This window comes from Myripristis murdjan, chromosome 8 (assembly GCF_902150065.1).
Source record: "Myripristis murdjan chromosome 8, fMyrMur1.1, whole genome shotgun sequence".
In the NCBI taxonomy this organism is placed as follows: domain Eukaryota; kingdom Metazoa; phylum Chordata; class Actinopteri; order Holocentriformes; family Holocentridae; genus Myripristis; species Myripristis murdjan.
The window spans coordinates 34,152,340-34,172,546 of NC_043987.1; the positions used below are offsets into that span (position 1 = coordinate 34,152,340).

The window sequence follows — 20,207 nt, forward strand, 5'->3', positions numbered from 1 at the left end:
GGCTGCCTTGCTTTAACTTTGATGATTGAGGCTGACGATAAAACGGTGCAACTTACATGCAATTTGTTGTGGGTTGTAAATTCAATTTTTTTACTATTGCTATGTCACCAAAACCCATGAGGAACGTTCCAAATGCTGCAAACCCAAGTCAGGACTTTCACTGGATGGAACTCAATTTATAAGCCACCAAACTCCAGAGGTGGAAGTAACTAATTACATTTTACAGCACGTCACTGTGCCTTCTGAGTGTTTACAGGCAGTACTTTGACTTTTCCTTCAGAACATTTCTGCTTGAGTTTTGTCCTTCACTGCATTTTAAATCAGATCCATTACAGAGAACACATGATCAGTGACAAACTGTGGAACCTTTCACAATAAAAGCTCAGTCAGCAAAGATAGTTTTTTGTCATTTCCAAATTTCACAATAAAAGCTAGACCATGGCAAAGCAAAGACCATTTAGACTCAACTGGTGAAAAATGTGGCAAAAAGGGGGAAATTATTCGTGACAATGAGAGCCATGTAGACTCAACCACCATACAATATCCTTATCCCACATGTGTCAGTTGAGTCTCCAGGGTCCTCCCCTCAGTTGAGTGTAATGTCCCTTTAAAAGCATGTAGTGTGCAGCGTGTTCTCTCCTCCTTTTCTAACTGCAGGGAAAAGATCCCAGCTAACACAGTTACTGTTTGGAAAAAGGAGCTCAGTCACTTTTACTGCCAGGACATTTGAAATGAGACACTTTGGACTTTTACTGCGATTTTTACTGCACTACTTCTACTTCTACTGCAGTCACATACCAGCAGAGGAACAGTACTTCTACTTCTACTGCAGTCACATACCAGCAGAGGAACAGTACTTCTACTTCTACTGCAGTCACATACCAGCAGAGGAACAGTACTTCTACTTCTACTGCAGTCACATACCAGCAGAGGAACAGTACTTCTACTGCAGTCAGATATCATCAGGGTAACGGTACTTCTACTGCAGTCAGAGGAACAGTACTTCCTCCTCATGCCTTTAAAACAGCAGAACAGAAACACACGACAACACAAACCTGTACGAAAAACAAACAAAACTTTATTGTCCAAAACACAAACGATTAAAAGTAGGTCGGCCATTACAGTGACTTAGCAGGGGAAATCAATAGGCATGCAACAGGACAAAACACAGGCTAGTCCGCTAAATACAGAGAGGATGGATTCAGAGACGATAGAAAAAAAAAAAAAAAAAAAGCTAACTAGCAGACCCGGGTTACATTAACGCCAAAATCCCTTCTGTCACAACCCAAACAGACAATCGACAGAAGCCAATCAGATCACAAGAGTAGCTATGTATAATACATTTGTGCAAGGTGAAGGAATAAGAGCCAGAGGTTTAAAAATAAAAAAAAAATGAAAATGGGATTTCTTTTTTTCTCTCCCAAAAAAAGTGACATGTAAAAATGACCCAGGATCAAGCAGTGGAAGGAGTCCGTCAACTGAACCCATTGGTCCGGTTAGCTAACCCTGCACAGAGGAGCTAACCGGATAACAGCATTGGCACAGCTAGCATAAAGTCAGCACAGTGTCCGTCTTTACGTCGGTGAGAAAACGTCTAAAAACGAGAGTCGTGATGATTTAAATATTTATTTTGGAACTGGAAAACGAATCCTCCCCCAACACTGAAATGCAACTCAAGTCTACTCTACCAGGCACTTCGGCAGCTAAACACAATCTACGTCTTCAGGCTGTGAGGGGAGGCAAAAGAAGAAAAAAAAACAAAAAAACAAACAAAAAAAAAAGGATGTGGGTGGGATTTTCGGGGGTGGCTCGGGAATGTCCGTTTCCTGCTCGTTCTGCTAAAAGTTTAGTGAGTAGCATCACTTTTGACTTCACGTGGGTCAAGAAAAGAACCGTCGACTGGAGCCTTTTCCGGGGAATTTGACCTGCAAACGCTGCCTCCTGCTGCCGCTCTGTACCTCATGATTTAAAAAAACAAAAACAAAAACAACAAAACACTAGAACCTCGCGTGGCTCGCCGCTTTACGCGCTAACCCTCGAGACGGTCAGCGTCTTTAATACCATGTTACTGTAAAAGTTCACGGAAAGTAGTCCGATGTGTCAAAGTGGCAGGAAAACAACAACGTCCACTGGAAATAAGAGGGAGGTGCGGTGTATTTTACAAAATTTGAAAAAAAAAAAAAAAATACTGGATCCCTGGCGTCTTATTTTTGGAATGAAACTCTGTCGTGAAGCGCCGATGAAATCCCGGCTCTCTGCCCTCCAGGTCCGTCCAAAGCGACGCGGGATTTAAACCGCTAACACATCCAGGTCTGGTAACAGAGGAGGCGACTAGGCTAGCTTTTTAATACCGTATACACAGAAGTAGGCACACCCGGGCTGCCTTGAACACACAAAGCGTTGGGGAGACGCAGCAAAAACGAGCAAGCAAGCCGTGGAGCGATGGGGCGGGTCCTAACACCACGAGGCTCGGGACTAACATTTAAAAATTTTTGTTCACGAAGGGAAAAACGTGACGGCGACGACGCGACGGGTGAGAGGTCTGCAGGCGGGAGGAGACAAACACCTGTTCAAGGGAAACGCCGCTGTGTCTTGAACGCCGCCCGGGTGATGTAAGCTAAAAATAATACAGCTAGAGGACACACAGGTGGGCGCGTCTGTGTGTGTGCGCGAGTTAAAACAACAACAACAACAACAAAAAAAACAAAAAAAACAAAAAAAGGGGGGGAGTGAAGATTATTTTCAACACAATCTCAACCATCACCTCCTCCTCCGTCGACAGTGACACCCAGCTGCTGTGTTCATTGTGGAGCGCGTTTTCTTTTTTTTCCTACCGAGCGACGCCGAGGTATGATCGGTTCGCCTGCCAGCCACAGCGGCAGAGACGCGTCTCACCTTCGCCCCAAAGTGTCGCCCGAACCCGTCGCCCGGCCGGCTCGCTGACGACGTGGCTGGCAGGACAGACTAAAGGACAAACCACAGCCAACAGGTGACCAACATCTGGCTGGCGGTCCATCACCACCCTGCTGATAATACAGTATGTCTCACTCTTCAACCCAACAGTACATGGCTGAAGGTTTTTTTTTTTGTTGTTTTTTTTGTTATAAACCAGAAGCTAGGAACCTAACTTAGAATATTTTTTTTTTTAAATCTCTTAGCCACTCTGGCAGCTTGAATCCAAACACCTACCTGCATGTTTTTTTTTTTTTTCTCTCTTCTAGAGTCGCCGAGGTACGGTCGGTCACCTGCCACAGTGGCTGCGAGAGTCGGCTGTCTCAGAAAACCAGCGTGTGTTCGATTTCCCTCCCTGCCTCCCCCTCCCTCCCTCCCTTCCTTTCTCTCTTTCCCTCTCTTCCTCCACCTCGTCTCTAGTCTTTCTTCTCCTCGTCCTTCTTCTCCTCCTCCTCCGCCGGGTAGGAGTGCCAGGTGAGGCGCTCCTCGTAGAAGGAGATGACCACCTGGGGACACTTGACGTTGGCCTCCTTGGCCGGGACGAGGTCGGCCTCGTCCGAGTTCTTCCTGTGAGCGGAGAGGAGGAGGAGAGACGAAGGAAAAGGAGAGAGAGAGAGCGAGGAGAGGGAAAGAAAGTAAGGATGAGAGAAGGGCATGAGGATGGAGAGGAAGAGACGTAGGTGGATGGAGGAAGGGAGAGAACGGGACAACAGGCAACAAAAGCAAGAGAGGAAAGAGAAAGGGCGGGATTAGGATTAAAATTCACCTTTTTCCAATCCAGCGCCTCAGTAACACATCAACCCCCTGCCCTGACCTTCCAGAGGCTGTACGGCACTCAGTTTAAAAACTACAAACTCATGTGAAGACAGAGATCTCAGGTGGAACTAGATGACCCGAGGAATCAACTGCCATTTCCAGCGGGGTCCCTTGACCTCTGACCTCCAGCTGTGTGAATGAAAATGGGTTCTCTCCCCTTTGCAGACACGCCCACCTTCTGCTAATCCCATGCAGTTTGGGCCCCAAAGCCTGCAGTCCACATGTGTTCTTGTGGCCTGTTGTAAAATGGTGTGTGTGTGCAGACTGGGGCCTAAACAGTCTTGGAGCTGCATCAGTTGGCTTTGACTGGAAAGCTGAGACTCTTGTGGATTCAATGAGCCACATTTGATTCCTGTGTGATGATGTTGGCCCCCATAGCAGCCATTTCACTGCAGGCACAGACTTTTGTCACACTGGACGTCGCTGGAGAAAATGACCTCTAGTGACCTCTAGGAGAATCACAGCCTCAGCAAACTTTACACACACAAACTAGAGGAGGATTCAAAAAATGCACTAAATTGTACAGGGATGCAAACTGCAAGACCTCAAAAAAGAGAGAAGTTCTGTGAACATTTTTGTTTTAAAAATGTAAATTACTTATGAAACAGACCCAACAATAGCTGGGTTTCAGTCACATGGTTATGATGACGCGCGAAGGCGGCGCGATTTCAGATGGAGGGCAGGAAGTGAAAATGGTGAGAACATCTATGGAGGAAACCGTTGCAGAGAGTCTGTATTGTACGGATTTAGATCCAGTTTCAAGACAAAGATACAATCAATTAATTAACAAATATGTTGGACGTGACCCGAAGCTCATGAAGATGAGTGAGTTTTGGACAGAACTTAAAGATTTGCCGACAATCAAGGCTGTTGATATCACAAACTATCTGGACCTTCAGACTAGAGTTCTCATCGGGCCTGAAAATTAAGACCCGACCCGACCCGGACACGACTGGGCCAGCCCGAGGCCCGACCCGACCCGACTAATTAGCCGAACTTTAGGCCCGACAGCCCGATAAAGCCCGAAAAAAAAAAAAAAAATCGCCAAATTCGCCCTTATTTAGCAGAGCCGGTCGGCCGCGGCACCGGGGCAACATCAGTCGGTATCAGGCGAGCCGGCCACGGCACCAGCCAGCATCAGGCAGCTCACCTGTCAGATCCGGCAGACCTGACGGGTGGGCGCGGTATCGGACGGTGCCGCGGCCGGCCCGCCTGATGCCGACTGATGGTGCCGCGGCATGTGCGGGTCAATACGGTAGTCTAGAAAACTGGAGATTTTTTTTTCCCCGTGCGCCCCCAAGTAGATTGCGCCCTGGGCAGTTGCACTGCCCATAGCAGAAACCGTCCCTGCTGCCGAGTCTGCCAGCACAGCGGGATACTGCTGCAACTCTCTCTCACTTGTTTGTGCTGCGCTCGCACAGCTGGTTGTCTGTCTGTCACTGAAAGTTTAGCCTCCAAATCCAATCCAGTCTCTCACTCTCTCCACCAGTCACATAAAAATGAAACGTCATAATCAATAACAGAACACATTATTCTATTTTTTTATTTAAAAAAAAAAAAAAAAAAAAAAATCCCCCACAGAACCCGAAGCCCGACCCGACCCGCCCAATTCACGTAAATTTTAGGCCCGACCCAACCCGAAAATGTCGGGTCGGGTCGGGTTCGGGCAGAATATGAGAACTCTACTTCAGACTTCACACTACACCAGACAGCAGATGAAAGCCTATAAAAGTCTGGAGGCATATCACTTTTTTGTCAGCGGGTGGGTCCACAACCTCGGTACCAAACGGCTCCACGATGATTATCGTTTGGTCTTCGCCAGGGTGAGTGTTTGTTCTTATATTGTTTTATGTGTTAAGATGCTAGCTGCTAGCAGTTGCGGCTATAATGTCAACAAACATGCAACACATCTTAACGACGACGTTAGCCTGACAGGCGTTTTAGTTTTTTGGTCACCGAGGTTGACCGTCGGAGCCCAGTCTACCGACTCAACGTCACCCAAAGCGCTAGGGCAGCCTAAAAAGACCCAATGAAGTCCATATTAGACTACCGGTAACTTGATAATCATTACTAAGTAAATGAGCATTTAACGACAACATAGTGCTATATAAACACAGCCACAAAAACCAAGTTAGCTGGCTAACATACCTCTGACGAAGTGGTCGCTGCAGACACGGGCATTAGCAGACTGTGCTCCTCCCGACCGCAGACGGAGATTTAAAATCCACTTTTTACGGCGTTGTTCTGTGAGCTTTTTACATTTTTCACCTTTGTGAACGACAGTCTTCGGCACTCTATAAAACCCCTTTTCCTTTTCTCGGTCAGAACGTTTGGAGCAGCCGTAAACTACACAACAAACTACACAGTAAACTACTTCAGTTCCTGCCCTCCATCTGAATTTCGCGCTCTCACGATGCAGCAATGTGACGTCACATGAAAGCAAGCTATTCAACTACCAATGAATGAGCAGGAGTATGCATGTGATAGATCGAATATGAAAAATAAGCCGAAGTGATACCTCTTCTCTGAATAGACAAGCTAGGCTGTCAGTGTGCTGCTGTTAGCCTTTTCGGCGCGCTGTTTGCATCCCTGATTCTAATATCTAATGACTGTTCTTTTAGAATCATCATATAGTAAATCCCTTTTCTACAACTGTGCGGAAGGGCTTTTAGGTCAGAAGTCGGATAATTAAACTCCAGCCTCCCGCTCTGACTGGGACTCACCACTTCATGAGGAACATGAGCTCCCCGCTGGAGTCGGTCGCCCCGATGATCCTCTCAGGCTGCAGCCCCCGGCCGAACCCCCGGGCCTTCTCCCCCTGCAGAGACACAGGACCGGCTGGTGAGGACCTGGACGTCCCCCCCCCCGCTAAAACTGCTGCACCTCGCTGACCTAAACTCAATTACAGAGCTGATCTACTGTGTCTCCCTCTCTGGAGTAACGTGAGCGGCCGCACCTCCTCCTTCTTCCTCTTGCTCCCTCTCTCCTCGGAGTCGGCCGACGTCTCGCTGGCCGCTTTCCTCTTCCCCTCCTTCTTCTTCTCCTCCTTGTCTTTCTGTTTCTGCATGAATTCTGCGATCAGGTCGGGACAGTCCAAGTTGTCCTCGGGCTCCCACGTGTTGTCCTCACTGCGCACACACACACACACACACACGTGCAGATGATTTCAACCTCATTTTCATTTTGAAATGGACCGATGCGTTTGTTTTAGGACAAGACTCACATATAATAATGATAAAGATGTGACAGTGATATGATTTTTTTTTCCACGATTTGTGTTGCAAATGCTCAGCAGGCGAATCTTTTCGGATGTTTTGTATAAAGAAGAGCAGGTTAGTTTTGTTGTGCTGCTGGTTTTGAGGCCACGAAAACAAAAACATCACAAATACAGCGGTCCCTCGTTGAGTTACGTTCTAAAAATAACCCGCAAAAGGCGAAATCCGTGAAGTCGTCAGCTTTATTTTTTACAATTCTTCTAGATGTTTTAAGGCTGTAAAACCCCTCACTACACACTTTATACACTTTTCTCAGACAGGCGTTAACATTTTCTCTCTTTTCTCTCTTGTTTAAACTCTCAAAGTTCAAACCTTCGTAGAAAAATAAGTCCAGTATTATAGAATGAACGCATTCTGTACTGTACAGGAGACACGGCACGGAGGAGATTGACTGACGATGGTCTACAGTCCCTTAGCCAATCAGGACGCAGAACACAATGCGCTGTATAAAAAAAAACAAAAAAAAAAAACAAAAAAAAAGCATGCAGAATTGCACTAAAAAAATCTGCGAAACTGCGAGGCCGTGAAAGGTGAACCGCGTTATAGCGAGGAACAACTGTACTCAACTAAAATACAGTGAAAATCCCTTCTGTCCTGATATTGCTCATCAAAGCTGGTACCAGCTGACAGCATCAGTCCATCCCTGGTATCAATACTGATCAGGCACTGAAGCCTGATCAGCCTTCATTTTGACTGTTTTCATGCTACTCATTTCTGTTTTAGGACGTTTTCTAAGATACATGGTGAGCTTTTTTTAATTCTTTTTTAATTCAGTTAATGTGCGAGGCCCCTTGTCGTTTGTTTTTTAGTTGCCATCTTTGTTGCTGCCCTCTTATTTCTGCACTGCAGACAGATCTCAACATTAAGAACATGATCCAGCCAACTACAGGACACCCGCTGAAAACAGAAGGCATTATGGGTGGAAGGAGACAAAATAAAGTGTGGGCTCATGCTCCTGTCCATCTCCTCTTCATGTCTTCTCGACTGGTCAGAAACCTGTTCCTCACATCTTTATTTGCCAAGTAAAGTTTTGGTTTGTCCTGCAGTTTCTGGGAAATGATTCTGGCTTTGGGTCGGTTTGTTTCGTACATCAGGGCGGGAAAAAAAAAACATTACGAATGCTCTCTGCATTTTCAGAAATTCAGAAATTTGGGATTAACAGTACGACATCAACAAATACTCTTTAGGCAAAAGTCGAGTATTTAGAACATGCTGCACTTTGGAGGGTGTGTTGTGGATTAAAAGGTATGTTTTTTTAATGGTTCAGTTTTGCTTCATATTGAATGGTTTTACACCCCTACTTCAGAGTGTTTTTCTTTAGACTGACCAGCAGCCAAAGGTATTAATTTTATAACGATAGAATGATGGACAAAAGGAAGACAGTCTTAGCATCTCGGTGAAGCGAGGTGAAATAATCCATAAAAAGCCTTTACTGATCTGTTCCATACACGATCTGCTGGCGGGTCATGTGACTTTTTGTTGACAAGATCTGATTCGCTAATGCTAGGGTGTAACCTTAAACCAAAAAACAAACAAAAACAAAACAATTTCACGACAGCTCAGGCCTGTTTTCTTCCTTTTGCTCGGCGGTTACGTCGGCTCATCCGGATGCGAGCGGGCTAACTTTGCTGTAAGAAAGGCGACTCACTCTGAGAAGCCTTTCCATTTGAGCAGGAACTCCACTCGGCCCTTCACCACGCGGCGGTCCAGCACCTTCTCCACCACATACTCCTCCTCCTCCTCCTCTTCCACTCCCGCCGCCGTCGCCGCTGCCGCCGCCTCCGCCGCCGCCGCCGCCGCAGGCTGCTCCTCCTCCTCAGCCTTCTTCCCCTTCTTACCCGTGGCGGTCGCCAGCTTGACTGCTGCTGAGGGCCTCTGGTGGCCCGGAAGGGGAGGACACACAGGAGAACCAGGTTAAAAAACAATAAAGACAAACAGCTAAAAATAAATCCCATTTAATTCCTGCACGCTTCTAAAACTTTGCACATTTTTTTTTTGCACATGACTACATTACTGAAATGTCATCTATAACAACAAGGGATGCTCCGATCTGGATTGGCACAGCCAGCGGTGATCTAATTTTGCTTTTCTCTCATGATCAGCCAATTCCAAAATCAATTTTTTATTTACTCAGCAGATGTAAAATGATGCGGTTTTCTCCATATTACTGTACCAAAATTAGCCGTATCATTACAATGTCTTTGCATAAGCCTACGCCAATTAATCTGTGGCACTTGCACAGATTGAAGGAGGGACAAAGGGCTGAACAACTAATCGAAATATTTTAGAAAATCCAATACGGCCAACTGCGATATCAAAATCACAGAAGCTATAAAACATCTTTGTAAATAAGGTATTATGGTGATTTTTGTCTGTATAGACCTGGACTCTGTGTGTGTGTGTCCTTTTGGATGTGTAGTAAAACACTAAACATTAACATCAGATCCTTACGGTTTGTGTCGGTGTATCTGGAGATTTAAATAATCAATGCAGCGCCTCATGTGTGAACGTGCACGGCCGCAGCGTCTCTCTCTTTCAGACCAAACACACTTATCGTGTTTGGGTTCATTTTTATGACCTGAACCGCCGATCTGAACATTATCGTCCATGCTCGCAGATGCAACTGCAATCCAAGCATCACGACTGTTTTCTGGGTACGTCACTGCAGCCCACGCCTGTTTTTTGGTTTCGATCTCTCTACGTTCAAAAACTGACGACTAGATCTGGAAAAACATCACTCGTGCACATCCCTACTTATTACCGCTATATATCTCCAAAGATAGTGTTCCTGTTCAGCTCTTCATCACACCCACCACCTGCTGAGTCATTTGTGATGGTAATCTGTGGCTGACCTATCGGAGCATCCCAAGCGACAGTCAATCTTCATCCAAATTTTGTGCATGTTCAAAAATTCTGCTAACAAAAAGGTGCAAATTAGCGCCCGTTACCATCAGCTGCATTATATGAACTGTTTTAAAAAACCTCACAACGGCAAACAGTTTTTTGTTTTTGATGACCAAATTGTGCTTTCCGTAGAGCTTGTATTTGTGCTCCCCCAAACGCCATGATTTTTTTTTTTTTTTTTAAATACAACCTTCCGCTTCTAACAGTCGAGTTGAATTCCCACCGAAAACTGTACAACTTCGGTTAAAAGCCGAGTCAATCAGATCAATCAAATCAAAACCGCTGCAATTCGACAGCCTATTGACCCGGTCTGCACCTCGCCTGCTTCCTGTCCTGCTGGGCGTCACCGTGTCTGAAGGTTTGCTCCAGAGCGGCAGACCTCAACACCTGTTGGCTGGATCGCCGTGAGACGTGTGGTGACATCTGAACACTGAAGAAACCTGCCCATTTTGGCGACCCTTGTCCCTTGTGAAGGAATCTTTACATGGATGAAACATGAAACATGTTAAGCAGAGGTGTCGTTTCCTCCTCCTTCTCCAAAAAACATCCCGGGACAGCTGCAGCTAAAGGCTCACTGATGCTCCTTCACGTACCAAAACAAAATACGTCCCTTTCAAACGATGCGTCCTTTATACCGGCGTGGATGTTGAGCAGTAAATCCACCAGAGGGCGGCGCAGAGTCCAAAGTGTCTGACAGCAGCAAACACGGCGGCGGTGGAGGAGGTTGTCTTAAAGGAGCTGCTGCAAAGAGGCAGAAGAGGAGGCGGCGTTGTAGATGCTGGTGGTCTGTGAGGTCATTGAACACATCATTTCTCTAATTTTACAAATTTAAAAAAATATATATTCTTCACGTCTCACTCGTAGACCGGCTGCGCTGCCTCCATGATTTCCAGTGGCGCCGCTCCGTTTGGTCCGTCTCCGTAAGCTTCCTGAAAACCTGCACAAGTATGGAGGACCTGAACGCAGCGTACGCACAAAAGGCTCCGTCCATATCCGGATTGAACACTGAGCACAGATGAGCCTTAAGTAGCCTGTAGGTTTGTTTACAGGTGCACACAAGACACTTCCTTCTGCCCGATCACTGATCGAGGGTCACACACGTTCCTCCGTCCAGCTTTGCAGCGTGGACTGTTTTGTTTTTGGGAGCCGTGTCGCAGCAGCTGGAATGACTCCAGAGCCGTGAAAAAGCCGCCGCGGCGTGGCACACCTGGAACAGTAAAGGCTAAACCCGGACCCTCTGCTGCCTGTCATCCTCGCTGTGCCCTGTCTTTCCCGTCTCGCTCGCCTGTGACTGTCCAGTAAAGCAGAAATGTCAAAAAAAAAATACAGAAGAAGGAAAAAAAAGGCCAATAGTTTCAAACCCTGTGTCGGCGGAAACCAGCAAGAACATGAGAAAGCCAATCACAGCGCTCGGTGAGGCTGAACAATATGGACAACATTTCACCCCATCACACCTATACCAAATATCTCCATAGCAACACGATATACAATATGACTATGGGTTCACATGAAAAAATTTAAGTGTAGCAACGGTGAAAATGAAGTATTCTTCTGAAAACAGCATAAAAACAACATGTAGAAAATGCAGTGACATCACAAAGTATTCGACCAGCCACTGCCTCAGGCTAACCCTGAACTTGGCATCATCCATATCGTTGCTTTTTAAAGATACGAATACCTCGCATGTTAATATTTTGATAACGATATGATAACGGTATATACGGTTCAGCCGTGGCTCCTGACGTCAGCTCCACTGTTGCAGAGCTGCAGGTGGCTGGAACCACACAGAGCACAGGGGGAACCGGGACGCAGAACCATACACTGGCCAACAAGGATCAAAAGGCAGGACAGGTCACATGACCCGGGCCTGAGGAGGGGAGGGAGGCGGGTCTGAAACCTGAGCTGTGGTGGTGGTGGTGGTGGTGGAGGTGGGGGGGATAATGGACCATTCACAGGACCGAGCCCAACAGTCACAGTGGGAGGTGAACACATGCCGGTAAACTGAGGCTGTGTGGTGAGCAGCCACCCTGGCAGGTAACCAGAGACCGAGTGGGTCTCCTGGCCCTGGCGGCTGATTGGCTGCTCAAACTGGGAAAGCAGACAAGGAATTCTGGGATTTACCGGCCAGAAGTCCCCTGGTCTGCTCAACCTCCCAGGAGGAGGACACTCTCCTCAGGTCCTTCACAAAGTGGGGAATCTGCAGTGTGTGTGTGTGTGTGTGTGTGTTTATTTCACTCATTAGCCAAGTAGGTTTTCAGTGCAAAAGCCAAACCATCAAAAAGCACAAAGTCCCACAGAAGCCTTAATTATGACTGCTTCAAAACATCAACACAGCATAACTAAATTCAACCAGCATGCCGTCAAATGCAAAACATGTGAACAAATCCTTAAATTGACACATACACAGTCATATGAAGAAACACAATCTGTTAAACCTCTGAGGTAAATGGGTTATTTTAATTGGTGTGGTTCATGCTGCCTTTGGGTCATGTCCTGACGATAACATCTACTGGTTTGCGTGGCCACCGAGGAATATTCTGATCCTCTGAAAGCTGGGATTTCTCCAAAATTCAACACAGTAGTCACCTGGTGTTGGCCCTGCCTTTGTGGTTCACATCCAGCGAGTCCACACCAGCACAGAGAGCGACATTACTGTGGAGTCAGTCTGGAAAACCTCAAACAGCAAACTTATGCAAAACTTTTTTTTCTTGAAACAATCTTTTTTCCCCCCTATTTCCATTATCTAATATCAGTGAGGCCAGAATAAGAAAAAACGCAGTTATTACTCTAAAAACTTGACAAGAACTGCACAACGTAATCCACCATAGACAAGAACACGTTTCCAAAACTTAACCTATTTTTTTCTCTCCCATCCTCCATAACTGATGCAGACCTGCACACCAACAGCCTGCCAACCCAACAAAAGACACTTCCTACAGCCCTCAGTCCTGCTGCTTCCATCCTGTCAGTTAAAAACATTAGAAAGTCACAGAAAAGTAAAAGAACACAGAACGGGATGGGTGGTGTAACAAATCAAGGATGTCACTTGTCCAGAATGGCTATCTGCCTCTGGGTCAAGCATAAATAACTAGTTGTTCTTATAATGTTATGAAATGGACATAAGCAGTAAAACACTCCTGACTTCAATATAGGGCAATATATTGTTATTATATTGTTTTCTAGATATTAACATGTGAGATTGATATCTCAAAAGGCAATGATATGGACAATATCAAATTTAGGGTTAGGGTCAGCCTGAGACACTGATTGGTCTGTTCTGATCCTCTTTGTGAAGTAACTGCATTTTCTACATCCGTTTGGTATTATTATGCTGTTTTTTTTTTGTTTGTTTGTTTTTTTGAAGGCTCAATTTTCACTGTTACACTTAAAGCATTTTTGAAGCACTGTGTCGAAGCAGAAGTTGCAGCAAAATGTTTGATTAAAAAAGGTTTTTATTTTTATTTTAACACAGCCCAAGACAGTGATTATATATCTATATCTATATATATATATAGATATATATATATACATATATATATCTATATATGTGTATATATATGTGTATATATAGATAGATAGATAGATATATCTGATATAAGATTTCTTGGGGAAAAAAAAAAAAAAAAAATATATATATATATATATTTTTATATATATATATATATATATATATATATATATATATATATATATATTTTTTTTTTTTTTTTTTCCCCAAGAAATCTTAATTTTCACTGTTGCTTTTTCACTTAACATTTCAACTTAGTGTGAACCCACCGTCATATCGTATATCAACAGATATTTGGGATAAATATCGACTTATGAAAATCTGTCCATATCATGCAGCCCTACTTCAATTATACAACCGGTGTTTTGCATGATTTATTTTCTCATAAAAGATCATGACAACGACTATCTCACTGTAGTGGCTGAGCAGCTCTGGTTTATTTCCACGTTGTGTGTTATTTTATGAATGCTTCTTCTTTTTTTTTTTTTAATGGGGCGAGAGCAGAATAGGAAAAACGCCCCCCTTCCATGTTGCACACAGGAGGCAGCCTGCAGGCGCACCAAACAACAGCGCCTGTGCAGGTACCAGCAACCTACTGTTTACATAAATCACATGCAACGCTAATGAACCAAACCCGATAAACTAAATCACAGCATTTGCACACGGATCTCCGCACGGAGCGACCACAGCTGACGCTCCGCTGCAGAGAGAGAGAGAGAGAGAGAGAGAGAGAGAGAGAGAGAGCGGCGGCGCTGGCCCGCTCCTCCGGGGGCAAGCCGCTCAAATCACGCCAGGCTCCGGCGGCTCGGCTGTGTAAACGGGCGCTGGGGGAGGAAAGCACAACTTGGCTATGTTGTCTGGTTCATGTCGAGGATAAATGACTGCACTTTGTTAACGCAGGGCTCGGACACAGCTCGGCGTGGTGCCGCTGTGGCCTGGTCCCCCCTCCCTGCATGCAGAGGGCAACATGGCTGGCTCTCCTCACAGCAGCGAGCTAACAGGAGCCTTACCTTTACAAAGAAACGTGCTCCGGAGCGGCTGTGTGGGGCTAACGGTAGGCCCGGGTGTACACCGCCGCGGCTGGGCTTGGACGTGTGTGTTGCGGACGAAAGCCCGGACAAAGATGCACCAGCCAGCGAGAAGGGGAGCCGCTGCCGAGGGCCGATCAGGTAGCTGGGACCGAGTTTCAGCTTCCCTCGCTGGATCACACAATGGCCTCAGCGTCGCTAACAACCGACCGACGGGATAATGCCGCTACTGCTCTGCCCGCCAACAACACCGCCGGAAGTGACGTCGCCGTGCAGCGGTTTCCGCGAGGCATTGTGGGAGTTGAAGTCCTGGCCGACTGCCTCTGCGGAGGGCAAAGCGCATAAAGCGTCCAAGCAAAGTGCGCTGACATGTACAACGGCGTATTAGGGCCATTGTAGGGAGAAAAAAAAAAAAAAAAAAAAAAAAACAACCTCCGAAGCCTTGGAATGGCCAGTGTTAAGAGGCCGAATCAAGTCGGTTAGCTCCTGAATCCCATTTAGTCCAGTCATTTTATGAAAAAACCTCGGACAAATTGCAAGAGAACCAAACTCAGCTGATTTTGTATCCCCAGTTTATCCTGAGTGAGGGAAAAAAAAGTCCCAAGAAATCCCATTGGTGGAAAGTTTTGAAAATCACCTATTTATGACCACATATTACCAAAAAACACTGTTTTTAACACACAGGGGAATGGGGTTCAAAATTTTACTTTCAGATATCACTATAAAAATTCACAAGTTGATTACACACACAAAGACAAGAAAAAAAGTCAATTACAAGTTCTTTGAATGATTCTGTTTACACATGCATATCACACATTATCTGATTTGATATACATTAATAAGGAATATAAGGAATAAATGCCAGAACAGATATTTAAACAGTGAATTAAAAGGTTACTATATATATAATAACCTTTAATTCAATGTTATATAGTAACCTTTTAATTCAAGGTTACTATATATGTAGTAACCTTTTAATTCACTGTTTAAATATCTCTTCTATCATTTATTCCTTATATTCCTTATTAGCGCATATCAAATCAGATAATGTGTGATATGCATGTGTAAACAGAATCATTCAAAGAACTTGTAATTGACTTTTTTTCTTGTCTTTGTGTGTGCAATCAACTTGTGAATTTTTATAGTGATATCTGAAAGTAAAATTTGGAACTCCTTTCCCCTGTGTGTTAAAAACAGTGCTTTTTGGTATTATGTGGTCATAAATAGGTGATTTTCCAAACTTTCCACCAATGGGATTCCTTGGGACTTTTTCCCTCACTCAGGACAAACTGAGGATACAAAATCAGTTGAGTTTGTTTCTCTTGCAATTTGTCCTAGGTTGACCCCAATTTTGGCCTAAAATTACTGGACTAATTACCGGGCATCAGGTTCTGCCACTTGGTTCTTGGTTTCGTGGTTTCATGCTAACCCTCCTTATCTATACAATCTATACAATCATGTATATACTTCAGTTCCATCTGTATATTGTCATATTCATTCCATATGTATATTTTCACATCTCGTATCTCTTTTCCTTAGGTTAGCCCTTATTGTATATTTTTAGTTTTTAGTCTTTATAGTCTTTATTGTATATATTAGCCTTTATTCTTTTTTTAGTTAACTTTATTGTATGTTTCTACTGTTGCTGCTGGAACACCAGAATTTCCCTGGTTGGAATCAATAAAGTATATCTATCTATCTATCTATCTATTATTCCGAGAACAAAACAACAATTCTGAATTTCCAAGATTAAATGAGTAAATTTACGAGAAAAAACAGATATTCTCAGAGATTAAAGTGTTAAAGAGCAGATTGCAGGTTGGAGACCCCAGTAAATTAATGTGTAGGGAAATGATGTAGGAACTGAATTTTCACTGAAATACTTCAGCGACCTCTTGAGTTGTTTTTGTGAGAGAATTTAATGCTGCGTTCCAGCGGGGAATTGCACCTGTGAATCACGACTTCAAAGTCACGAGTCACGACTTCAAACCGTTCCAGGCATAACCGATAAGAACAACCGTCTCCAGTTGGGCCGCCATTCTTGTGTACAAAACATAAACTGCGTGACGTCGACCGAGGAAGTCGGAGTCCGTTGAGCACAATCGAGTTCACAGGTGTGAATTCACAGGTTTGGCTATAGCCCCGCCCACTTTTAACCGGAAAATCACCAGTTACGGGTGGCCTGGAACGCAGCATTACTTCTGCATCTGAAAAAGGAAGAGGAAGAGGGAGTGTGGCCAATTTGAATAATAGGAAAATAATGGATCTTAATGCAAGTTGTGACACTGAAGAGGTTGTGAATGTGTTTCCATATAAATATGACGGAGCACAGCCTTATAATTACGAGCCTGTTAGGCATCAAAGAGACCAGGAACAGACCAGGGTCAGAAGAAATAACGGTCAGAGAGATTCAGCTATGGTGCAAGGAGAACCAGCGGAGGACTGGGCAGGTGTCTTGATCAGTGACCAGGGTTCGCTTGTATATCCATGAACGTTAGCAAGCGTTACCTAACACTGTGTTCACAGTACAACATTGTAAAGTTTGCTATCACATATCAGGCTATAACTAGTAATGATCGTCTAATACCAGCAGGAGTATTGATACTTACCTATAACGGAAACTAATGAGCTTCTGTCAGTCGTAATTCGCACTGCATAATATAAGGGTTTGTTACAGTAAAGTAACGAGTGTAGTTGCTGTCAACCCAACCCTTGGAGACACACGGAGCGCTCAGCTCTGCCCACGATCAAACAGAGGAGAGGAGAGAAACTCAGTGCAATCATAAATGGCAGCAAAACGCAGTAGGGGAGACTGGGGTAAGATGATCCATTTTTCATATTTAGGATCACTACATCAAGGCAATCATAGTTTTGTTGCTAACTAATATATCTGCATATATTTCAGGATGTTATGCATCTCTTCAAACAAACAGAATGAGGGTAAACATAACTGTTTCCATAATATAGCATGTCCAAAAAAAGTGGTCTTGTGGCACAACTTACCCCGTGTATGGGGTAAGTTGAGCATAGGAGCAGGGTAAGTTGAGCCGTATCCCTACTACCAAATGGCTCAACTTACCCCAGAGCTACCATTTTGACTTTTTTAGTCCCCACAGCTAAAATGGTGCACTTTTATGCTAGGTTTATGACCTCATGTTGCAGCTCATAGATACCACAACTGATGTATAAAACAAATTTAAAATGATCTGTTTTGGTCTTAACACAATTCTCATGAAACTGATGATAGACTAAATTCACTTTCAAGAGTAATAAATGGTTTTTCGGAAATAAATGTCCAACCACTTTACTCATGTGGTTCTTACCTTCACAGACTCCATGAAACGATGCCTTCCTCCTAAATATTTGGTCACACGATCAATGTTTTTTACCGTTTCCTAGCAACAGGGGGTGGCTCAACTTACCCTTTGGCTCAACTTACCCCAGTATCCCCTAGGGCCTGTTTATTTATGTTATTTACCTACTTTACGTGAACTTGTTCCATTTCAGCTCAGTGTGAGCATCTACTGTGTTTTACTGTCATTTATGGTCACACTGAGTTTCTCTCCTTGAAAACGGTGGAACCGATGTCCTGACAGGTTGGAGTTTGTGCAACCAGCACAAACACAATAATTTACCATGGTGATGATGAATAAATGCTATGTAAAACTACTGAAAACAGACCAACTCACTATACCACGACCGCTCAGACTCACTACCACCTGCGACTGCGCACTGAGCTGGAGCAGAGCTGAGGAGACCGACTCCCTCCAGTTACGTCATATGACGCCATGTTTGAAAAAAACAAAACAAAAAAACGGCCACTTTTTCCTCTGAATACGTGCCCTTATGTCTTGTAAAACATATTAAATCCTGCATTAACTTTTCACATGGTCATTTTCACACAAGGTTAAGTATAACTTTTGTAAAAACTTTAACCTGCAATTTGCTCTTTAAAGTTACATGAAAGAACTCAAATTTCTGAAAACAAAAAGTCAGAAATTCTGAGATTTTATACTCTCAGTCCCAGTGAGAATGAAAAGGGAGCTGTAGACATCCTACCCTGGTTCACCTGTTTAGATAACAGTGATAATAATTATAATCCTCCATGTAGGCATATGACTTGATCCATTTTCATTAGATTTATAAACTGTAATAGCAGGTATTTGTAGTCAAAACACAGCAGTTAAAACACAGCCTGTTCTGCCCGTCACTCAGTGTAACTCTGATGTAGAGTAAACATGTTGAAACTATGGGCAGAATATGATTGAGAAACTGCGACAGACTCAGTTCCTTATATTAGGTTTCCAGTCGTCAACAGGACTCACGCAACAGTCTGACAGCAGATCACCGAGCTAATGAATCATCATGCTGTGAAGCAGGTGAGTTATTTTATTAAACGTGCGCAGCTTAAACTTGAAAATGTCCAGCAGGTTTTTTTTTTTTTTCTTAACAAATCCTCTTTTAAGACGGATAGCTGATGTTCTGAGTAATGATGAAATGAGAGCTTGAAACTGCAGGCTAATAACAGCCACTCCCCAGGTTTTTAGAAAACATCTGGGAACAGAGTTTACTCAATTTGATTTTATAGTCATCATCTTACATCCATTATCTATCAAAGCAAAGATTAAATTTACAGTTAAATGAAATCATAATCATCAAACTGTGGTGTGTAAGTCAATGTGTTCCTGATATACACTTCCCTCAAATAAATATTTCATTCAGGGTTCATAGATCGCTTCATGTACTTCCAACATGTAGGAGAGCCAGGTTACACACTTGATTTTTTTTACTTGTGAGATGCCTTTGAGATTATGAGGAAATGTGTTAATACTGTAATTACAACTGTCACTTTACTGCAAAGACCAACACCCTAACAAGTAATTTATTATTGGGGTAAGTCTTAAAATGCACTGCCAAACAAAGTGGAGGAAGTGAAACTGCAAGTGGAGTGGAGCTGCACTGAAAAAAAAAAAAAGATCGTACCCATCTGAATATAAGATCTCAATCCTCAAATTCATCCGTGTCCAAACTCCTTTTTGTCATCAACACTTGCAGGGAGATTCATTTTATCACAACAAAACATGTCAAAGTTCATGTTCTCACCTCGTCTGTCAACATGCATGTTCATTCATTCATCCCAACGGCAACAGGGGCAAAAGCCAAAAAAAAAAAAAAAAAAAAAAAAAAGGAGAAGTGCAGAATTGGCAGATAAAACGGATGTAAAATCAAAATGAATAAGCTCTGTTCCCAGATGTTTTCTAAAAACCTCAGGAGTCACTGTTAGTAGCCTGCAGTTTCAAGCTTAACTGTTCTCATTTCACCATCATTCAGTGCATTAGCTCACCACAATGTTAGCAGTTATAAAACAACATATGTCTGTGCAATTTTACAGAATAAATATTATGTATTTTTAGACAAAACTACAATATCTGGAGGATCCTGCCGATTTTTTTATTCATCATGTCATCCTTCTTCCTCTGAATGAAGTGACACTGTCCATGATTGATTGTCAAGGTCAGCAAAACTGAATCAAGTTAACAAGTCAGTAACATTCAGGTCAAATACAACTTGGACAAAATTAAATATCAAAATCAAGTTTGGCCTGAGGGGTCCGTGTATGATTCGTTCAATTGATATTCAATTGATAATCAAAAAACAGTAAAATGAAAAAATGACTTGATATTCCATAGTTTGTTTTTCAATGTCACACAAAAAACAAATAAC

The 20,207-nt window shown here is 43.7% G+C and overlaps 1 protein-coding gene across 1 annotated transcript; it reads right to left on the reverse strand.

The window, feature by feature from the left end:
• Positions 1-1,058: 1,058 nt before the first annotated feature.
• cbx1a (chromobox homolog 1a (HP1 beta homolog Drosophila)) lies at positions 1,059-16,522 on the reverse strand. Its single transcript, XM_030057988.1, has 7 exons — positions 16,474-16,522; positions 14,714-14,806; positions 14,466-14,671; positions 8,692-8,918; positions 6,725-6,896; positions 6,492-6,586; positions 1,059-3,519 (listed from the first exon to the last, which is right to left on the reverse strand). The coding sequence occupies exons 1-7, from the start codon at positions 16,520-16,522 to the stop codon at positions 3,369-3,371; spliced, it is 993 nt and encodes a 330-aa protein (XP_029913848.1). The 3' UTR covers positions 1,059-3,368.
• Positions 16,523-20,207: the final 3,685 nt, after the last annotated feature.

Bases quoted from the DNA above. Each gene is read 5' to 3' on its own strand.
- cbx1a (XM_030057988.1), bottom strand. From the start codon at position 16,522: ATGGCGGCCCAACTGGAGACGGTTGTTCTTATCGGTTATGCCTGGAAC. The intron at 14,807-16,473 runs GTTTGAAGTCGT...TGCCCTCCGCAG, and splicing joins TATCGGTTATGCCTGGAACG to AGGCAGTCGGCCAGGACTTC. The intron at 6,587-6,724 runs GTGCGGCCGCTC...GTGTCTCTGCAG, and splicing joins GCAAGAGGAAGAAGGAGGAG to GGGGAGAAGGCCCGGGGGTT.